The sequence below is a fragment of the Miscanthus floridulus genome, chromosome 19, assembly GCF_019320115.1.
Source record: "Miscanthus floridulus cultivar M001 chromosome 19, ASM1932011v1, whole genome shotgun sequence".
Classification (NCBI taxonomy): Eukaryota; Viridiplantae; Streptophyta; class Magnoliopsida; order Poales; family Poaceae; genus Miscanthus; species Miscanthus floridulus.
In genome coordinates this window covers 103,009,880-103,027,785 of record NC_089598.1, presented here as the reverse complement: position 1 = coordinate 103,027,785, position 17,906 = coordinate 103,009,880, and the positions used below count along the sequence as shown (strand labels likewise).

Sequence of the window (17,906 nt, the reverse complement as noted above, 5' to 3'; positions counted from 1 at the left end):
CGAATAAGAGTGTTTCCGGATCATATCTATTCTTCTCGGGTACTCTTTCTTAATGAGAAAATCATAACTTGATCCGATCTTTATGTCGCACAGTGGTGTCCCAGGCTAGGGCTGCAGGTCCAGCATAAGAATCTAAACTCAAAAAGTATGTTTACGTGGTCCATAAATAATGGTGACAGAAATCCCTCCTACTGCGCCTCAACTTGGACTGGAGCTTTCGGGTCTCTAGGTATTGAATTAAAGAACGGGTTTAGCTTTGCTTTGGGGGGAGTCCTGGTGGGGAGATATGCTAGCAGGTAATGGCTCAGCTTCTACTTAAAAAGCGTTTTAAGCGGGTTTCCCTATTTATTTGCGGGTCTCTCGTACAAGATTCTATCAGTTACAGCGGATTCAAGGGATGGAGCCAGATCTACTATCCGCTTGCTGTCCCTAAGCTGATAATTGCCCGAGCCTATTTGTTTTTTTCCGGGGAGGGGCACATAGCGATAGATACTTTAGAAACCTATCACTAAGAAGCGGGCTCACTGAAAACCAAACTGTTCGTATTTCTTTAAAACGCTGCTGCCCTAGCCGGGGGTCTGTCTATAGAAGAAGGGAATCCAGAGGAAGAAGCAGCTCCCCGAAGGAATCCTTCTAACTACCACCTACCTACCTCCCGCTTTTGTTCGGACAAGGCGAGTTTCCTAAGATTCACCCACCGCGGATACACTAAGCGTTCTTCCCGTTGGTAAATCTGATTCTTGCAAATCTACATCTGACTTAGAAGCTTCATGGGGTCTGGTCTCGCCATTTGGCAATTTAAGCCAAACAAAATACAGTACAGAGGTTATAACCAATACACAAGCAGGCGTGAACCAGTCAGAAATTCTAATGGAGAAGTAGACAAAGAAGAGGAGGGGACAGTATCGATAGCCGCCTTTTCACTTATTGCTAGGAGTGATTGTGAGAGAATACATAACATAGGTGAAAGCCAAAAGGCATATATGACCCGCTCAGCCCAATGGAAGTGATTTGAAACTGACGTTTCTTTAGAATTCGATTAAGAATAAGAACATAGACCGGCTTCTAGAAAAAGAGACGTGCCCTCTTCTCTATCTGTAGATTCAGGAGCAACATGCTGGTTCCTTTTGTCATAATACCTAACGGCTGTGGGCAGAATGAATGAAAAAGCAGATGAAAGACACTATACATACCAATAGAATGAGAAATTTGGAATAAAGCTAGGTGACGTCACGGCATTTGAGAACCAATTGCTTCTTTTGCTTTTCACCAACCTTCATGTACAATCTTATTTCGTATTGGAGTACAGCCTATCGTAGGCCCAGCAAAGGCAAGACGGAAAGCAAGCATTAAGTGAAGAAGCAAGGTCCAAACAAAGTAGTGAAAGATTTACATTGAAAAGCTTCTCCATGTCTATATCTGTCCGATGGACCAAGTTCAAAGGAAACGGCTTCTCTACTGCATCAAAAAACCAATCCAAGCCTGAAAAGGAGAGTTGCGGTTAACGATTCCTATAAATTGAGAAAGAAGCATGTTCTTCATGCCCAAAAGCGGATAAAGTAGATGGAACCTGTTCTCTAACCTTCTTTTTGTAGCAGATACTGCATAAAGTTTACCTGCCTTGTAAGGCTTTTGTAGGATTAATCAAATTTGCTTTTTCTCGTTCTATCTCAGAGTATTCATTCATTCGATCTTGCTATCCGCTCTCAATTGAATCCCTTCTCTGTTGTCGACAGGTGTGTCCGCATCAGGACCAGAATCACGGTCTAGTACCTCCGTACTCGCTCCTACTTTATTAATTAGGAAGTGAAGTAGCCCCGTCTTATTTTCTCGAAATGCGTATAGAGATCCTAGTTTGGGCTAGGATTGGCTCCGGTCTATAAAAACTTGCCTTGCTTGACCCAAGAGCCGCCCTTAAGCAAGGCAGGCATACGCCTACCTATACGTCATATAACGAAGATGGAAAAAAATCGATGCACCCTTAAATCGGTATTGGAAAGTGTTCAGTTGAATTTTCCATTCAGAAATGTTCCCCGTAGTATATTTCCGTTGGTGCACTCTTTCTTAATTAGGTTTGTAATTTGGCTTTATCTTCCGTTTTTATTGGTTTTGTAATGGAAGTTCGTGTTCGTGTTCGAATTTGTTTTTCGTTGGGTATCACCCACGCCACTAAAATCAGTCTCCTTTCTCTTTTCGGTTCGCGAGCAGAGCTTCCAAAGACAGATGTGCCTCTATGTTGATGTTTTTCAGAGATATAGATAATATAAAACCCATATATCAATTTTTTTTGACTCGAAACGTCACTCCTTATTCTTTTATGCCTAGGTTCTGCTTTGATACTCCAAAAGGAGTATCAAACCTTCCTTGAGACACTTGAAAGGGAGAACCGGGAAGCGGCGCAAAAAGCCGGCTGCATCGCCTTCCATGAGCTATGTTACTCATGGTTGAGCGGAGTTGAGCTTAGGGTCCATACCCTCCCCGTGCAAGGTGCTGCGGTCGACCAAAAGGAAAAGGAGGAATCCGCATCCACCGTAGGGGCACTAAAACTCCCTTGGGAGAGATACCTGCTTTCTTCTGCCTTTGTCTTCGTGACTTTCTTCATAGCGAAGGCTTCCTTCAAGATGTATTTCTCGGGTGGAGACCAGAACCTGAGCGTCGTGACTCTGGCCTTAGTGACTTGTTGGTTGATTTTCCAGGTGCAAAAACAAGAGGAAAATGCACTATCATTGTTATGCTCCCGGGGACCAATAAATTAGCGAGTTGATGATGGCTCCTTCCTTGATTTAAGCTGGCTATTATCATAGATATGCTTGATGATCATGCTTTCCTTTGATTCTCTCAGTATCTATTGCTGCCCATATTTTAGCATGCTACTAACTTTCACCTAGCTTATCTTATCTCAATATCATCCCTACTTTATGCTGACTGCTTCGATCAGGCATGAGGTTATTATAGTATTGGAAATGGTAATGTTTTATGCCAACCTCTTTGTTTGACGCCTACTTGATTGAAATACCTTCTCTTTCTCCCCAGTAATAACAGTATCAATGTACCTTTCCCTTTTATTTTATTAAGTGAGTTCTTGGTAATAGTGTAGGATTGAATTTCATCAGCTTCTTTCTTCATCTAAGCTTTTGTGAATCACTGTTTTGCGGAATATTCCATTTATTTTATGGTTTTGCTTCATGAAACTCTGATAAAGAATTGGATAAACAATCTAGCTGGTACTTAGGAATAGTAGCTGGCTCTGATCTTATCAACACAACTTCATGTATAATTTCATCTCTGTCTGTGTATAAGGTAGAATTAAAACATATCATCACATCGTAGTAGATCCCTCTTCAGTTCATGGTCACAATAGGCAGTAGGTAGTATGGATATCCCAGATAAGAAGTAAATACCATCCTTGTGCCATTCATCAGCTTATCAATAACTATTGACTTCTCCATTGATTAAGGTTCCTCCATGCGTTCTATTTCCTTCAGCTATGATTTTGGTTATCCAGCATCTACCTAATAAAACAATGAACTGGTTTCACGGCCTACTTATCTTAAGGTTATCTGTCGGTTTCACCGCAGGATTTCATTAAAGCGCTTGCTTCGCATGCTTGGCTGCTCAATACCCAGCTGTGATCTCCTAGGTCTGGCTTAAGCTCCCATTCCTCAATGATGCTTCTTCCCATCATTGCATTGCATTCAGCCTTTTAGCTCTTTCCTGCTTAATACGATGCCAAGTAGAGTCGGCAAAGAAGCTAGGTATGCCTTTGTAGAGTGAAAGCAATCCTTATGCTTTGTTTTATTCTATTGTTTGAGAGCCTTAAGCCTTTATTTATCAGTCAATAGCAAGCCTGAGCCTTAACCTATGATTTATGGGCCACCAGTAGGCCGTTCAAGCATATTGAGTGGTGTAGCTATGAGCGCGAAGCAACACAAAGCCTGTTATTGAGTAGCTAACAGAACGCAGTAGCCGGAATCAAAGATATAACTTTGTAGAGTGAAAGGAAAGATTAAGCCAATCCTGCGGTGAAAGCAGAAGAAGAACCCAATACTGCAGAATTTCTCCATTTTGCTAGGTTTCGCCCATGGCGAGATAGAAGTTATCAGAAAATGGAGGCTGAAAAATAGCTAATTTAGAGGGAAATCTAAAATTTACTACTTTTTCCACTAGGCGGGATAGAACTGATCGGAAAATTGAGCCGCAAAAACCGCTTTTTAGAAGGCAAATGCAAAATCATGACTTTTTCCACTAGGCGAGATAGAACTTGACTTTTGCCTTAGTAAGCAGTCGAAAAACGGACCAAAAACAAGAAAAAAGTTATGCCACCATAGGCCAAAAGTACATAAAATCGAATTATGCTTTGAAAATGCCTATTTTCGGCATCCCAGTTCTGCACTTTTTTTATCTCCCCTAGTGGCAAAGTAGTACTTTTTCTCAATTTCCTCTTCTTCATTCAGTCAACCAAAAGGATCGGGTCTCTTTTCAATAGACAGCTAGCTTGGTTATTGATCCTAAACTTACTTCGGAATAGGTAGGTTCGAGAGCTTCTATTTCAATTTATCCAAATTGGAGGAAGTTAGCCGCTTGTGTCTTGACTCGACATTAGTACTTGCTTGAACCGTGGCCTCGTTACTATGTGGTGGATCCCTATGAACTCTAGGATTTTATTATTTACCTTCTTTCCCCTGTTTTAGTTTTAGGTTGGCGTGAACCTGAGAGTCCAACAAAAGATAAGGGTGCCGTAAGATCAATAGGCGGGAGTGCTCTGTTCTGTTCAAGATTTCTCTCAAGCCTAAACCTTCAAAGCTAACTAGTAGGCTTTGGATCCATGGCTCTGACCTGGTGAAAGGTACTCTCCAGTAGCAAAAGTGAGTTCTACACGAGATTCAATAAGGTCCTGATTGTTATTGTTTCAAATAGATCGATTGGACTTAGTGGTCAACATTAGGGAGAGTCAATTCATAAATATCCCATCCATTGGAGGCGCCCTCTAGTCGAGTTTTCAGTGTGGAATACCTTGCTCTCTGTGCCCAGTATAGTAACACCGTGTTCAGCGTGCCCATAGGGAAGCTGTTCATTGAGATCCATAGGTTCAAGCTAGAACTGATTCATTTCCAAGCTCGAATAATCGTATTTCAAATAGTGCCATGTTTTCATTCCTTCGACCGTAGATTCAGATCCGCCCCACGTCGATTTGATGGGGGTGTTTGTGTCTCTCTCTCCGGCACCACTGCACCAGTACCACCACAGCACACACAAACAGTTTTGCGGGCATGGCGATGGGCCAATTAAGAGGCCGAGGGAAGACAAGAGGCCCGCCGTACTGATGCAGTTTATGTTAAGGATAATTGGGCCTTTCCTCTTGGATGGATTCCTACCAGAAACTATAATATGGTAGCCCTCAATCCGAGAGGAACCGAACAAGTGAACGAACCTTTGTCTCAACTCACACGCTGACTCACGTCACCACGTGCACACAAACTCACACACACTAGTGTGCAAGCTAGACCTACACCAACCTACATAAGGTGAACGAACCTTTTTTTAGCAAAAATCGTGAGTACTAACGAGGATTATTTGTGTTAGGTGTTATATATATATATATATATATATATATATATATATATATATATATATATATATATATATATATATATATATACTGATGAGTGAGTACAGTAACCTGAAAGGAACAGAAAAGTGTTTGGTTAATTATTGGCAGATGTGGTAATCCTGCGAAGATGTTTGTTGTCTCTTTGGCTAAGGATGATGACACATGGACCAACCAATCAGGATTACCAGAGTGAAACTCATTTCGAATGTGTCCACTAGGTTAGTCTGTGAAGACGTATTTCTGCATCGATCCCGTACGCAACCAGCTGCCTTTCTCGGATTATATAAATCCACTTAGTTAAGATGGAGAAGATCTAGGCAACCAAACACACACACACACACACTTGCAGTAACGACAAGAAGAGTAGATGGAGCTATAAATCCTGATCAAACATTTGTGGCCCCGGATCATCTTCGTCGTGCTCCTGATAACAGTGTAACGCTGGGCGAAGAAACAAAAGGGTTCTGTTTCATGCTTAAAAAAAGAAACAAAAGGGTTAAGCAGCCACGTACTGCCCATCTGGAGAGAGGATTAACAGGCAGTGGGGCCATGAGCCATGATTACGTACACTGACACACCCGGAGCTCGCCTGGGACGAGCGGGGGACCCAGCTGGCGGCGGACATGCATGTACGCTGCATCTCTTTCCCGACATGATTGCCAACAGCTGGTTATCCTAAAAAAAATAACAGCTGGTTGCCGTTTGCTGCCTGCCAGGTGCCAGTGCCAGCCCCGCGCATCGCTATCGCATGCATGCATAGCATAGCTCAGCGGAGCGCCGTACGTCCTGACCTCCCCCGCGTCTCGCCTACCTTCCGTCCGCCACGTCGTCCGGCCGTACGCAGCCGCAGGCAATCCCATGCGTGCGTGCCAGCAGCCAGCAGGGCCAGCCAGGCCGCCAGGCAACCATAGCCTGATAGCCTGCCGCGGGCCCGGTTGCCAGGCAGAGGCAGCGCGCCGGACTCGGACTGGCTTTGCCCTGCAGATTTCCGGCGTGTTCGGCTGGCGTGAACACGGCGGGTGCTGACGCGGATGCTGATTCGGTTGTGTACGAGGAAAACACTGTTATTTTGCTAAAACGCTACCTTCGTCTCGTTGCAGGCGCGAAACGCACAAGATGGATGGGTGGATCAATGGCTGCGTCCTACGTGGCGTGCACGGGCCGGGGTGATGGATGGCAGTGGCAGGACGAGGATCAAGCGCGCGAGGGAGGCCGCCAGGCCGGTGAGCGGCGACGGGCGAAAACGACACGACTGACTGCCTCCCGGACCCGGGTCCGGCGGGGCGGGCATGAATGGGAATGGCGTGCATGAATATTGGCAACCACTCTCCAAGCGAGCGAGTAAATGAGCGCCCCGCGTCGCAACAATGATTCGATTCAGCTTCACGTACGTTCCGGTCAGCTAGCTGGGTCTGGGTGGATGGCGTCAAGATGAGATGATGGGACGACGGAAGAAGATTTGAATGAAAACCCTAGTAGGCCGGATGGACGTACGCCTTCGTCATGGTGCGGCGAACCTCGCGTCGGTGCAGGGGGGGCGCTCGGCTCCGGGCTCCGGCTGCTGCCGCGTGGCCCGTGGCCCGTGGTCCGTGGTCCGTGGTCCGTGAACGCGAAAAGGCGATTGGGTGGATAAGCGAGGGGAGCCGAGCGGCGAGGATGCCAACGCGACACGCCCGCCTGGCCGCCTCTGCGCGTGCGCGGATGGGGGGATAAAGGCGAGGAGGACAGCACGTGACAGACAGCCCGAGCCGATGGCCGAGGCCGTACGTCCCCGCGCGCGACGACGCGGCGGGGGTGCCGTGCGTGCATGCGCGGCACGCTCGCTACGGCTGAGACCGGCCCGGGCCGGACGAGCAGAGCAGGACAGGCTGGAAAAGCAGCGGGTGGCGTCTCGGGAGACGGGACCGACGAGGCCTGCCTCGAGACCCCACGGCCACGTCCGGTTGCCGCTGGCTGGCTCGCTCCATCGGCGGTGCGGATCAGCCCAGACGTCGGTCGGCCGGGGGCGCTTCCGCTTCCTCGATTCAATTGCAGATGGTGGTAGTACTAGTACCAGGCCAACTAGTAATTGTGCAATTAACGTGACCAGCGGCCACGACGCGAGCCCAGCATGAAAGCCGTTGGCAAATCAGTGCTAGTGGCTACCTGTTGACTGATGTCTCTCGTCTCGTCTCGTGTTTAAGGCGCGCGGCGGAGCGCGCCCCGTGCGCCCGGCAGCGGTCTGGAGTCGGAGGCCCCCTAGCGCGGCAGGGGAGCACGCAGTCATGCGTGTGGGTGAATGAGCTCTCCGCTAGTCAGCTCTGCTAGCTGCTGCTGCTACGAGTGCATGCTGGATGAATACGCCTCGCCGGCGCCAGCTAGCTGCTGGATCACCCGTCGTCGTTCCCCGCCCCGCCCTGGGGCCCGGCCGGCCCGGGCACCATCAGCTTGCAATGCAATGCCCGACGCGTGACCATGCGTGACACCATGTCCTCCTCTCGCCATCCATGCATCCATCCGATCCATCCGTCGGTATGACTCCCATACGCCGCCCATCCTGTCCGTGCCGCTGCATGCCTGACCCAGCGACCGAGCTGGCACGCGATCATTGCTGGCCCCGTCCGTTTATGGCCGGGCCCCACGTCCCCGTGGCACCATGTACTCGTACTCGTACGGAACGCTACCAGTGTGTGTGCCGCACTGCCGCGCTAGCTGCTGCTGCCTACTACGGAGTTGCTGTTACGTACGGAGTACTGCATTTTTTTTTCGGCCTTGTTTAGCCATGTCGTCCGAGGGTTTCAACTTCGTAGGGGTGAAAACGAAAATGATAATCTTCCATTTTCGGAAATCGCTTTCGAGTCCCCCCCCCCCCCCCCTATTTTTAGGCCTAAATGGAAATGCTAGCGGTAATCGGAAAAATGAAAACGATAATGATAAAAATAATCGAAAACGAAAGCGAAAACGATTTTGTCCTCTTCCGATCGTTTTCGAAGATTGCTGTATTTAACCAGTAATTTACCATGGGTAATTACCAATACAACACATACTTTAGGTCCAATTGGCCCACATCTAAGCATGCCCATCCATCTGCACATGCAAGCATATAAAGTTTTTTTTTGGAAAGGAACTATATAGAAAGTATTTCATGCGTATAGGAACAAGAAGGCAATCAACCAACAATCATGTACTGCACCCGTAACTCTAGCCAGTCACCATTTACACGAACGGACTCTAGGGCGACGAGCGCCCTCACCACTGTTTAAGACCTAAGATGGTGCGAACTGTGTGGTTTTAGCTTGCGTAGTCTCGTCAATTGTGGTTTATTTATTATTATCACGTGAGATAGGTCAAGTTATATGGATCTTCTGATGTTCTACGGTTTGTCGTGTTTATCATTTTTGAGAATATCATTCTCGTGGTTTTCGATCGTTATCGATGTATTTTCTGATCGACTACTATCGTCTTCGAAATTACAGAAATATCGGCGCCGTATTCGTTTCCAACGATATCGTATTTCATCCCTACAACTTTTCATCAGACGAGGAGGGCTCTCGGGAGTTTCGGCTTGGGTTTTCCGGTGTTGGCTACGTAGAGGACAGCCACACGTACGGATAGACGATAGACGATAGACGCGCGCGTCCCGTGCGTTGGGCCGTAGGATTCGTGAATGATCCGATCCGATACGATCCACGGGTCACTTGGAGGAGGTTGTTTTTGCTCTCGGAGTGTAGCAGTGCCCCTCGGATGAATGGATCGACCACCGTACCTTTTGCACGGAAAAGAGGATTATGTCACACGTACGGCCCACCAACATGACTGACAAGGTATATATACGTACGTACGGTACAGTCGTCCGGTGAGATAATGCTAGCCGTGCATCGCTACTTGATGCTTAACCAAGATGATCCGTGGTGGTTCGGGTAGTAAAGTGCATCCACGCACCGCACGCACGTATCCAATGTGGGATCGGGAGATGTATTGCATGCGGTACTAGCTCATGCTCATCTCACCGCGCGCTTCAAGCTCCTCAACCACCCGTGCCACGTGGATATAACTTTCAAACATCGCACACGCAGGCAGCCTGTTCGCTTGCTCGTAAACGATCGTAAATTTTCAGCTAAGAACAGTGTTTTTCTCTCACGTCAAACCAGCCAGGCAGTAAATAATCCACGATACGATACGGCCTCCCGAACAGGCTGAGGATCTTTCTTCCATCGTTTGGTTCACTCTCTGGCTGTGGAACGGAGAAATCTCTAGCGAGCAGAGCTGGTGTGGTGAACAAAGTAGAAACTACTCAAAACAGGGCACGGAGGAACCATACTTTTGTGTGTGAAGTCCATGACGAAAATGGTGGCTAGCTTAGGGTTTCCTGCGTGCTGGATCACACCATTCACATTCACATTTACTGATTTACATTCACATGATGGTGAAGTTCTGTTTACCCCGGAGATGCAGTTCTACGGACACGCCGATGTGGTAGCTGGTTCCAACCGCCTCTACGGTTCGTACCGAAGGTATGCTTTTTTTTGTGAGTGCCACCATGTCCACAATGTCAACTACAGGCACCAGTGCGTGATATAAAATGCCATTGCGATGACTGTCATCACTGCTGTACGCACTGTAGTGGAGTAGTAACCATAGCATGTCAGGATATTATATTATTATTATCTGTCAAAAGTCATGGATCAAGTTTCAGCTTTTATCACGCTACCAGCAGGGTATGTTTTTTAAGTGAATTCCATCACGTCCACAATAATATAAGCCTGAAACAAAGCCAAAAAACAACTAGAAGTCACGTAAGAAATGGGGCCATGCAGATGCTACAATTTATGAAAAAAAAACTGTCATTTTCGGATTTTTCAAACAAACAACTAGTATGACAGCCTTATTAGCAAGTCCTAGCATCAACCCTGCGAGCAAAAATGATGATCGAGAAACTGAAAATTGCTTAAGAATCCTGGTACATCCAAGTAATTTACGAGCTACAATGTCAGTGCTCTCCCACTCCCAGCGGCGGTTTTCAGAAATGAAAGGCAAAACATCTCACAAGTTCTTGCAGCCTGCAAGGCAGCGGCTGAGCAATGGAGATTCAGGTTTCCAAGAAAAAAAGGCACATTGTTGATCAATGGTGTCAGGTGTTGCAAAATGCAAGATAAGGATGAACAGCATCTCACCGTCTGACTGAGGCTACATGTACAACATGACTTGTAAAACTATATAGCGGACTGTTCTGGGCCAATATATGAAATCAGGTGATGAACATCTCCCCGTTGAACTTCGGAAAAAATATAAGCCTGAAACAACATCAATCCCTACTGTTACGTGTACTCAGGATACTCTCCAACTCGGACTGTTTCATTTGAGCCAACAGCCAAGCCAATCTATACCGCAGTGAATTTTGTTCCTTTTTCCCCCACCTCCATACAGATGTAGTCTTAAGTTCGACTTTGGGGGAATGGTATAAGATAGGGATATAAGACGGGTTGTCCATGAACTTGTATGTAGGCTTATTTATAGGTTCGTGGAGGACCTGTCTTACATCTCTAGCATGCGACATTATAATTTAAACTTAAGAGTTAAATGTATGACCGGCTCCTGAACTGGTCATGGGATGATACTTAGGTTCACGAACTTTGAAATGCATTTTTAAGCCCCCTAAACTTATTAAGTGGTACACCACAGTGGTCTTTATGGTCCACAAATGGACCTGCGATGCACTGTTTTTACAAGTGAAGGATATGCAGTTCACCACTTAACAAGTTTAAAAGGTTCAAAATTAAATTTTTAAAGTTTGTGGTGCTAAGTGACACCGAATAACAGATTCAGAGGCTGTTGATGCATTTAACTCTAAACTTAATAACGCGTTAAGATTTTCTTATATTTTCTTACGGAACACTAGGTTAACCTTGGTGACACATAATAATTGTATGAAAACTACGACGGGAAATTACCAACGTAGTAGTTTCCTGACATAGTATATCACACCTTTTACAAACCAAGCATACCGCGAGTACAAGTGCACAACAGAGTGCTTCAAACTGCAAGGGGGGCGGGTCAACCCGTTCTCAGATACGATCCGCTCCTGGTTTGGACGTCCGGTTTGGAGCGGGTCGACCCCAATACGAAGAGGGTCCAAATAGTCGAACCCATGGCGACCCCAATCGACCCTAAGGGTCGACCCGTGACACCCCCCCCCCCCCGCCGCCTGCGGACTCCTCCACAACGCCGCCACCCCTCCGGCCCTCCCATCGCTGGGGCTCCTTGGCCCTCCGCCGCCGCGAGTTGAGGCAGCCTCGCGGCGCAGCTCCTCCCTCCCTGTAGTGCGCCCCGCGGCGCGGCTCCTTACTGCCCGTGGTGCATCCCGCGGCTCGAACCTCCCCGTCGTTGTCGCCGTCGCTGTCGAGATCCCCCTCTGCCGCCACTCCTCCTGTCCCCGTCGAGTCCCCCCGCAGGTACGCTCGCTTGGCTCCTTCCTCTCGTGATTGGAATCTTGGATGGGTGTAGTAAGAGTCTGTGATTTGCTATTGGGCACCTTCATGTGAAAAAAGATTTCTTCTAAATCTTGGATGGGAGACACTAGTTGTTGCCTACGTGAGTCTAGTATCTGTCGCATCTTCTGAACACCTGAACTCGCCTGTTCGCTGGTTGGTTTCTGAGCTGATAAGCCCGACTGGTGCTGGTTTGATAAGTCATGGCTGAAACAACCAGCGAACAAGTTGATTGTATTGGTGAGTGCTTGCATAAGGACAGAGGGGTTCAAGAACGTGAAACGTAGATATATCCTTGAGGCACTACACAAATAGAAGAAACTGTGTGTCAATCGTTTATCAATTGCTTGGTAGCCTATAGTGTGCCACTCAACAAGTGATTTTTATAGGAAAATGTAAGAAAATAATTTGTTAGCGGTCATGCCTCATCTATGGCATTAAGACTGTTTCTGCACTGAATGCTTTGGTGCCTGTTTCTTCTTCATGGAAACTCTTCTTTTATAGTTAGTTAGTCATTCTTGAAATATTCAGTCATTGAATTCAGTGCAAATGTATACAGCGTAACAAGTGTGGGTAGTGGGTAGCACAACTAGCTTATCGTTCTTTTTTCATGGATGATTTTCCTTTTGTGAATCTGAATTCTGGATTGAAAACTGAAGATAAGGGGGTTAGCCTTTAGCCCAGCATCTAATTGGGCTACTTTCATGTTAGTTATGTGACAATCATTGCATTTTTTTTGTTAAGAAATGTGTATTCTTTTGCTTACATTTGTTAAGAAATGTGAGATAGCAAGGAATGTGTATTCTTTTGCATACATTTGTTAAGAAATGTGTATCTTTTGCATACATGTTTATCTCTTGAGTCATGCACCTGGGAACTGAGCATGTCTGTAATATGCAAATTGATGCATATTGAACCAACTGCCTGTTGTCTGAAACTTAATTTTATACAAGGAAGAACCATAAACATGTAATTTTGTTCAAAGAGTGGAGTTCCAGAACTTCTGTCTAGGATTTAAGAGCCAGAAGCCACATATCTAATACTCTGGTTGTGATGCTGGATTTTTCTCACTGTGATCCTAGTTTGGGTGTTGGGACTAAAAGGCATTTTTATGACGTTCTTTGCAGGTGTTACGGGTTCAGAGTGATTTTCTAGGTTGCAAATTGTTGTTTTTATGAGCTAGCTTTAGAGCATCTCCAAGAGTGCCTCCGTATCCCTTTCCATCCATGTTTTTTTTAGAAAAATGAGAAAAACTCAATCTCCAACAGTACCCGTATCCCTTCCCCGTATTTTTTGGCATTTGCAAAATCACCGTCGCTTGCGCGCAAATATACGCGCGGCCTGCGAGCGCGCATCCGGAGTTTCCCCGCGCCGTCTCGTTCCCGCGCGACATCTCCTGCTCGACCGCTGCGCAGTTCGTCCAGCAATTCTCGGCGACGGAGCAGAGCAGCCCAACCTCCTTGCGCTCCGGTCTCCTCGGTCTCGAACTCCCGTCCTCGGTCAGGCCGTCGACCACCTCGGCGTCGACCGCGTGGAGCACGTACCGGGCGGCGAGGCCCAGGTTGGACGCGGACTCCCGCTCCTCCACACGCGCGCCGTCCCCGCCGAGGATACGAACGCGGGCGCGGGTGCCGAGCTCCTCCCGGACGACGCGCGCCGCGGCGGCCTCGGGGGACTCGCCGGGCCGCATCTTCTCGGACAGCGATTGAATCCAAAGTCGCCCGTGCCTGCTCGTGCTGGTGCTCGGCCGCGTCGTAGTTGCGCAGGCCGCCGCGAACCTGAACAGCAACTGTGGTCTGCGCCTCGAACGAAGACGAGCAGGTTGATGGTGCTGAGCACGGCGAGCAGCCAGTACAGGTAGTCGAACGTGCCCACGTTGATTTTCTGTGCCAGCCAGGACGAACGGACGAAGCAGCCGAGCCCGCCGGCGGACGGCGTACCCATGGCGGTAGCGCTCGAAGAGCCCCGCCCAGGCCACGGAGAGGACTGTTGGACCAAAGTTTTAGGATTTTAGGAGTTAATTATAGGAAACTATTGGATATGACTTTATTTATTTCTCCCAATATCATTTTAGGAGTTAGAAAAAATCATGTTTTGGGGAAGATGCTCTTAGTTTGGGTTTTATTAGTATTTTCAGAAGTAGTTAATCAGCATTGAACCTGGAGAACGGTACCTGTACGGCTGTACCGGTGGCAAGCTGGAAGCAATTGGCCTGACTGTAAAATCTATATAGCTCTTGCCAGTATATAAGGTACTGAACTGGAGTTGTCTCTAAGGTACTGATCCAGTTGGTGTAATGCAATAACCAAATCAGAATTTTAATCGCTTTTGGTTAGCTACTCTATATTCAAGGCAATTTGGTTTATCAATTAGGGCCTGTTTGGAACGCGGGAATAAAAAATATGGGAATAGGAAAAAACGCAGAAATGAGGTGAGTGTGTAGTGGTAAAACCGAAAAAAGGAAAATGCAGGAAATAACTAGAAGGGGTGTTGGGAACGCAGGAATCCATAACAGAAAAAACGCGAGAAATAATTAGGAGTGTGCTGCGTGAGCGAGCAAACGTCGTAGGAAAATTTCCTAAGCTCTGAGCACATTTTTTCTTTCCTTCAAAAGTACAATCTCTATTGCCTTTTCTCTGGAAAGTTTTCCTCCGAATCCTTTGATCCAAACGTGTCATCTCCGTTCCTTTCCTACGGAACTAAATCCTCTATTTTTCCTACGTATTTCTTCCAAACAGGGCCTTATTTAATTGAAGCTTATTTGACTTGCTGTAAAGTATTGTGTGATTTTTCATTCAAAAAACGTATTATGTAATTTGGTCCTTAAATGGCCACAATACGACAAGAAGTTGTAGACGTGCAGTACTTAGCAGCGCCAGAACGTTAGCAACGCCAGCACATGAGGTTCGAACCTCCGCTATCCGCGGGTCACAGTGACTCCCTGTGCAAAAGAGGCGGTTCGACCCATGAACCTAATGGAGCGGAGGGTCGTGATGTGGCGCGCACCGCACCATTTGCTGGTACAGCCAGAGACATCCTGTGAGGTGAGAGCCAGGTGGCGAGCCGATGCACCATGAAGGAATTCGCTGCACGTCCCGGTCGACTTCCAGGAAATATCTAGGCTCTGTGTGCGTGCCGTCGCTGAGTCGCCGTGGCCTCCTCCCCTGCGGCCCTGCCGGCTGCCCCTCGTCAAGCCGCTCTCTGCCCCGGCCCTGTCTCCCTCCTCCCATCTCCGGACTCCTGACTACTCCTCTGCATGGCTGGCGCCAACTCACACGCATTACCTCACACACACCAGATCACACGGCTGGGCAGCCGGGCAGGCGCAGTACATACTCTGCTTCCCGGCACCATCCGCGCGGCACGCCATTCCCATTCTTATCGCCGCCGCCGGCCCAAACCCCCCTCTCCCTATAAAACCCCCCTCGCCTCCTCCACTCAAAGCACAAGCTCGATCATCTCGCTCCAGCTGATCCGATCGAGCACCTCGCAACCTGTTTGATCCTAGTTCTAGCTAGTGATTAGTGTAGTGTCCTGTCTCTGCTTGCGTAGCTGGTTAGGCTATAGCTGAGTGAGGAGTCTCGAGTGACCGGTCATGGCGTCTCGTCGTGTGTCCTTGCTGCTGGGCGTACTGCTAGCCTACTCCGCCGCCTTCGCCGTGTCGGCGGCCAACTTCAACCAGGAGTTCGACATCACGTGGGGCGAGGGGCGGGGGAAGATCCTGGACAATGGCCAGCTCCTGACTCTCACGCTGGACCGGACCTCCGGGTCCGGGTTCCAGTCCAGGCACGAGTACCTGTTCGGCAAGATCGACATGCAGCTGAAGCTGGTGCCGGGGAACTCCGCGGGCACCGTCACCGCCTACTACCTGTCGTCGCAGGGCAGCACGCACGACGAGATCGACTTCGAGTTCCTCGGCAACGTCTCCGGCGAGCCGTACACGCTGCACACCAACGTGTTCACCCAGGGCCAGGGGCAGAGGGAGCAGCAGTTCCGCCTCTGGTTCGACCCCACCAACGACTTCCATACCTACTCCATCCTCTGGAACCCCAAGCACATCATGTAAGAGTGTCTGCATTTTGATCAGTGTCTCGAGCTGTCGATTGACATTGACCCCGATCATGCCATATTGCCATGCGTGCGTGCAGCTTCATGGTGGACGACATGCCGATCAGGGACTTCCGGAACCTGGAGAGCAATGGGGTGGCGTTCCCCAAGAACCAGCCGATGCGGCTCTACTCCAGCCTGTGGAACGCCGACGACTGGGCCACGCAGGGCGGCCGCGTCAAGACGGACTGGTCCCACGCCCCGTTCTCCGCCTCCTACCGGGGATTCAGGGCCGACGCCTGCGTCGCCGTCGCGGGCGGCAAGACGCGCTGCGGCGCGGCCGCCGTCGGCACCCAGGGCGCCGCCGCCGGAGCCGCCGGCGCGGCCGCCGGGGACTGGTACAACCAGGAGCTGGACCTCACGCTGCAGCAGCGGATGCGGTGGGTGCAGCGCAAGTACATGATCTACAACTACTGCACCGACCCCAAGCGCTACCCGCAGGGCCTCCCCGCCGAGTGCTCCATGCAGTAGCCGGTGTTCGCGGCTCCGTTCGTCGTCGTCGTCCGTCCAACAGGCTCCTCAAACGATGGTGCGTGGTGTGCTACTGCTGCGGCGATCGATCTCGTCACCGGATCAAGCAAGACGAAGGGCATCGAACCTTGGGGATGGGTTGGGGGACCGTCCGTCCGTGTGGAAAATAAATAAGGATTTGTCGAATTGTAATGCAGTAGCTGGTGGTGGTAAAATTCTTCTGCCTGTTTTGTAACGTCCTCGCCCTTCACCACCCTGTTCGTACGTGTATGTAGTAGTCTACTGTTCGTGTTCATGTCTGTATTGTATATTCCATAAAAAAAAGTCTACGTGTTTTTTCGCTTGTTCCATTTACTGTGATGTGATTGTGATTACTCGTGGGAATTATCCTGCGCAGATCGATAATTAAACGACTTACATCCGGGCTTTTGGCTGATAAGCCATGACTAAAAGTACTGTTGGTTGGTTGATTTGGTGTGAGAGAAAAATACTATTCATAGACTGAAAAAGTACGACTTATAAGCTAAAAAAACCAAACGAACAGGAAGTTAATTTGGTCTGTCCACCAGCGGTCCTTCTGGTGTATTGATACATGGTCAGTATCAGTGTATACTACTCTACTTTAAAGTTTCGAGAGGTCGTATGGGTGTTTGAATACTAATAAAAAAATAAATTTCGTCGGAACGAATTTATTAAGCCTAATTAATTCGTTATTAGCACATGTATTAATGTATCACTATATTGTTAAATCAGGGACTAATTAGAGATGAATTTATTAAGCCTAATTAATCTATCATTAACACAAGTGTTACTGAAGCACTATATTGTCAAATCATACAATAATTAAGTTTAAAAAAAATCGTGTACATTAGTTCTAAACTGTATAATTAATTATTTTTTAGTCTATATTTAATACTCTTTATATTTTGTGCGTATATTCGATGTGACCGGAGGTGTGCCCAGCCCGTACTGATGGGATCACCTGTCGGATATGTGATAGATCGACATGTAGGTAAGTAAATGTTGCAGTCGCCAGATATGATCAATAGCAACCTCTACCTCTCCATTAAGCACACGACAAGTCCATCCGTGTCTCAATCTGTCACGATAGGGATCCCTATAGTACGTGCTGGTTTAGTTCACAAAAGGCCGCGTTTAGTTGCGGCCAAACTTACGCCGACTGAAATCGGCAGCGCACTGTAGCGTACTATAGCATTGGTATTTGGTAATAATTGTTTAATCGTTGACTA

The 17,906-nt window shown here is 48.1% G+C and overlaps 1 protein-coding gene across 1 annotated transcript; it reads left to right on the top strand.

The window, feature by feature from the left end:
• The first annotated feature begins 15,500 nt into the window (after positions 1-15,500).
• Positions 15,501-17,004, top strand: LOC136527975 (probable xyloglucan endotransglucosylase/hydrolase protein 25). The gene is made up of 2 exons (XM_066520846.1): positions 15,501-16,140; positions 16,227-17,004. The coding sequence occupies exons 1-2, from the start codon at positions 15,674-15,676 to the stop codon at positions 16,654-16,656; spliced, it is 897 nt and encodes a 298-aa protein (XP_066376943.1). The 5' UTR covers positions 15,501-15,673; the 3' UTR covers positions 16,657-17,004.
• The last annotated feature ends 902 nt before the right edge of the window (positions 17,005-17,906 follow it).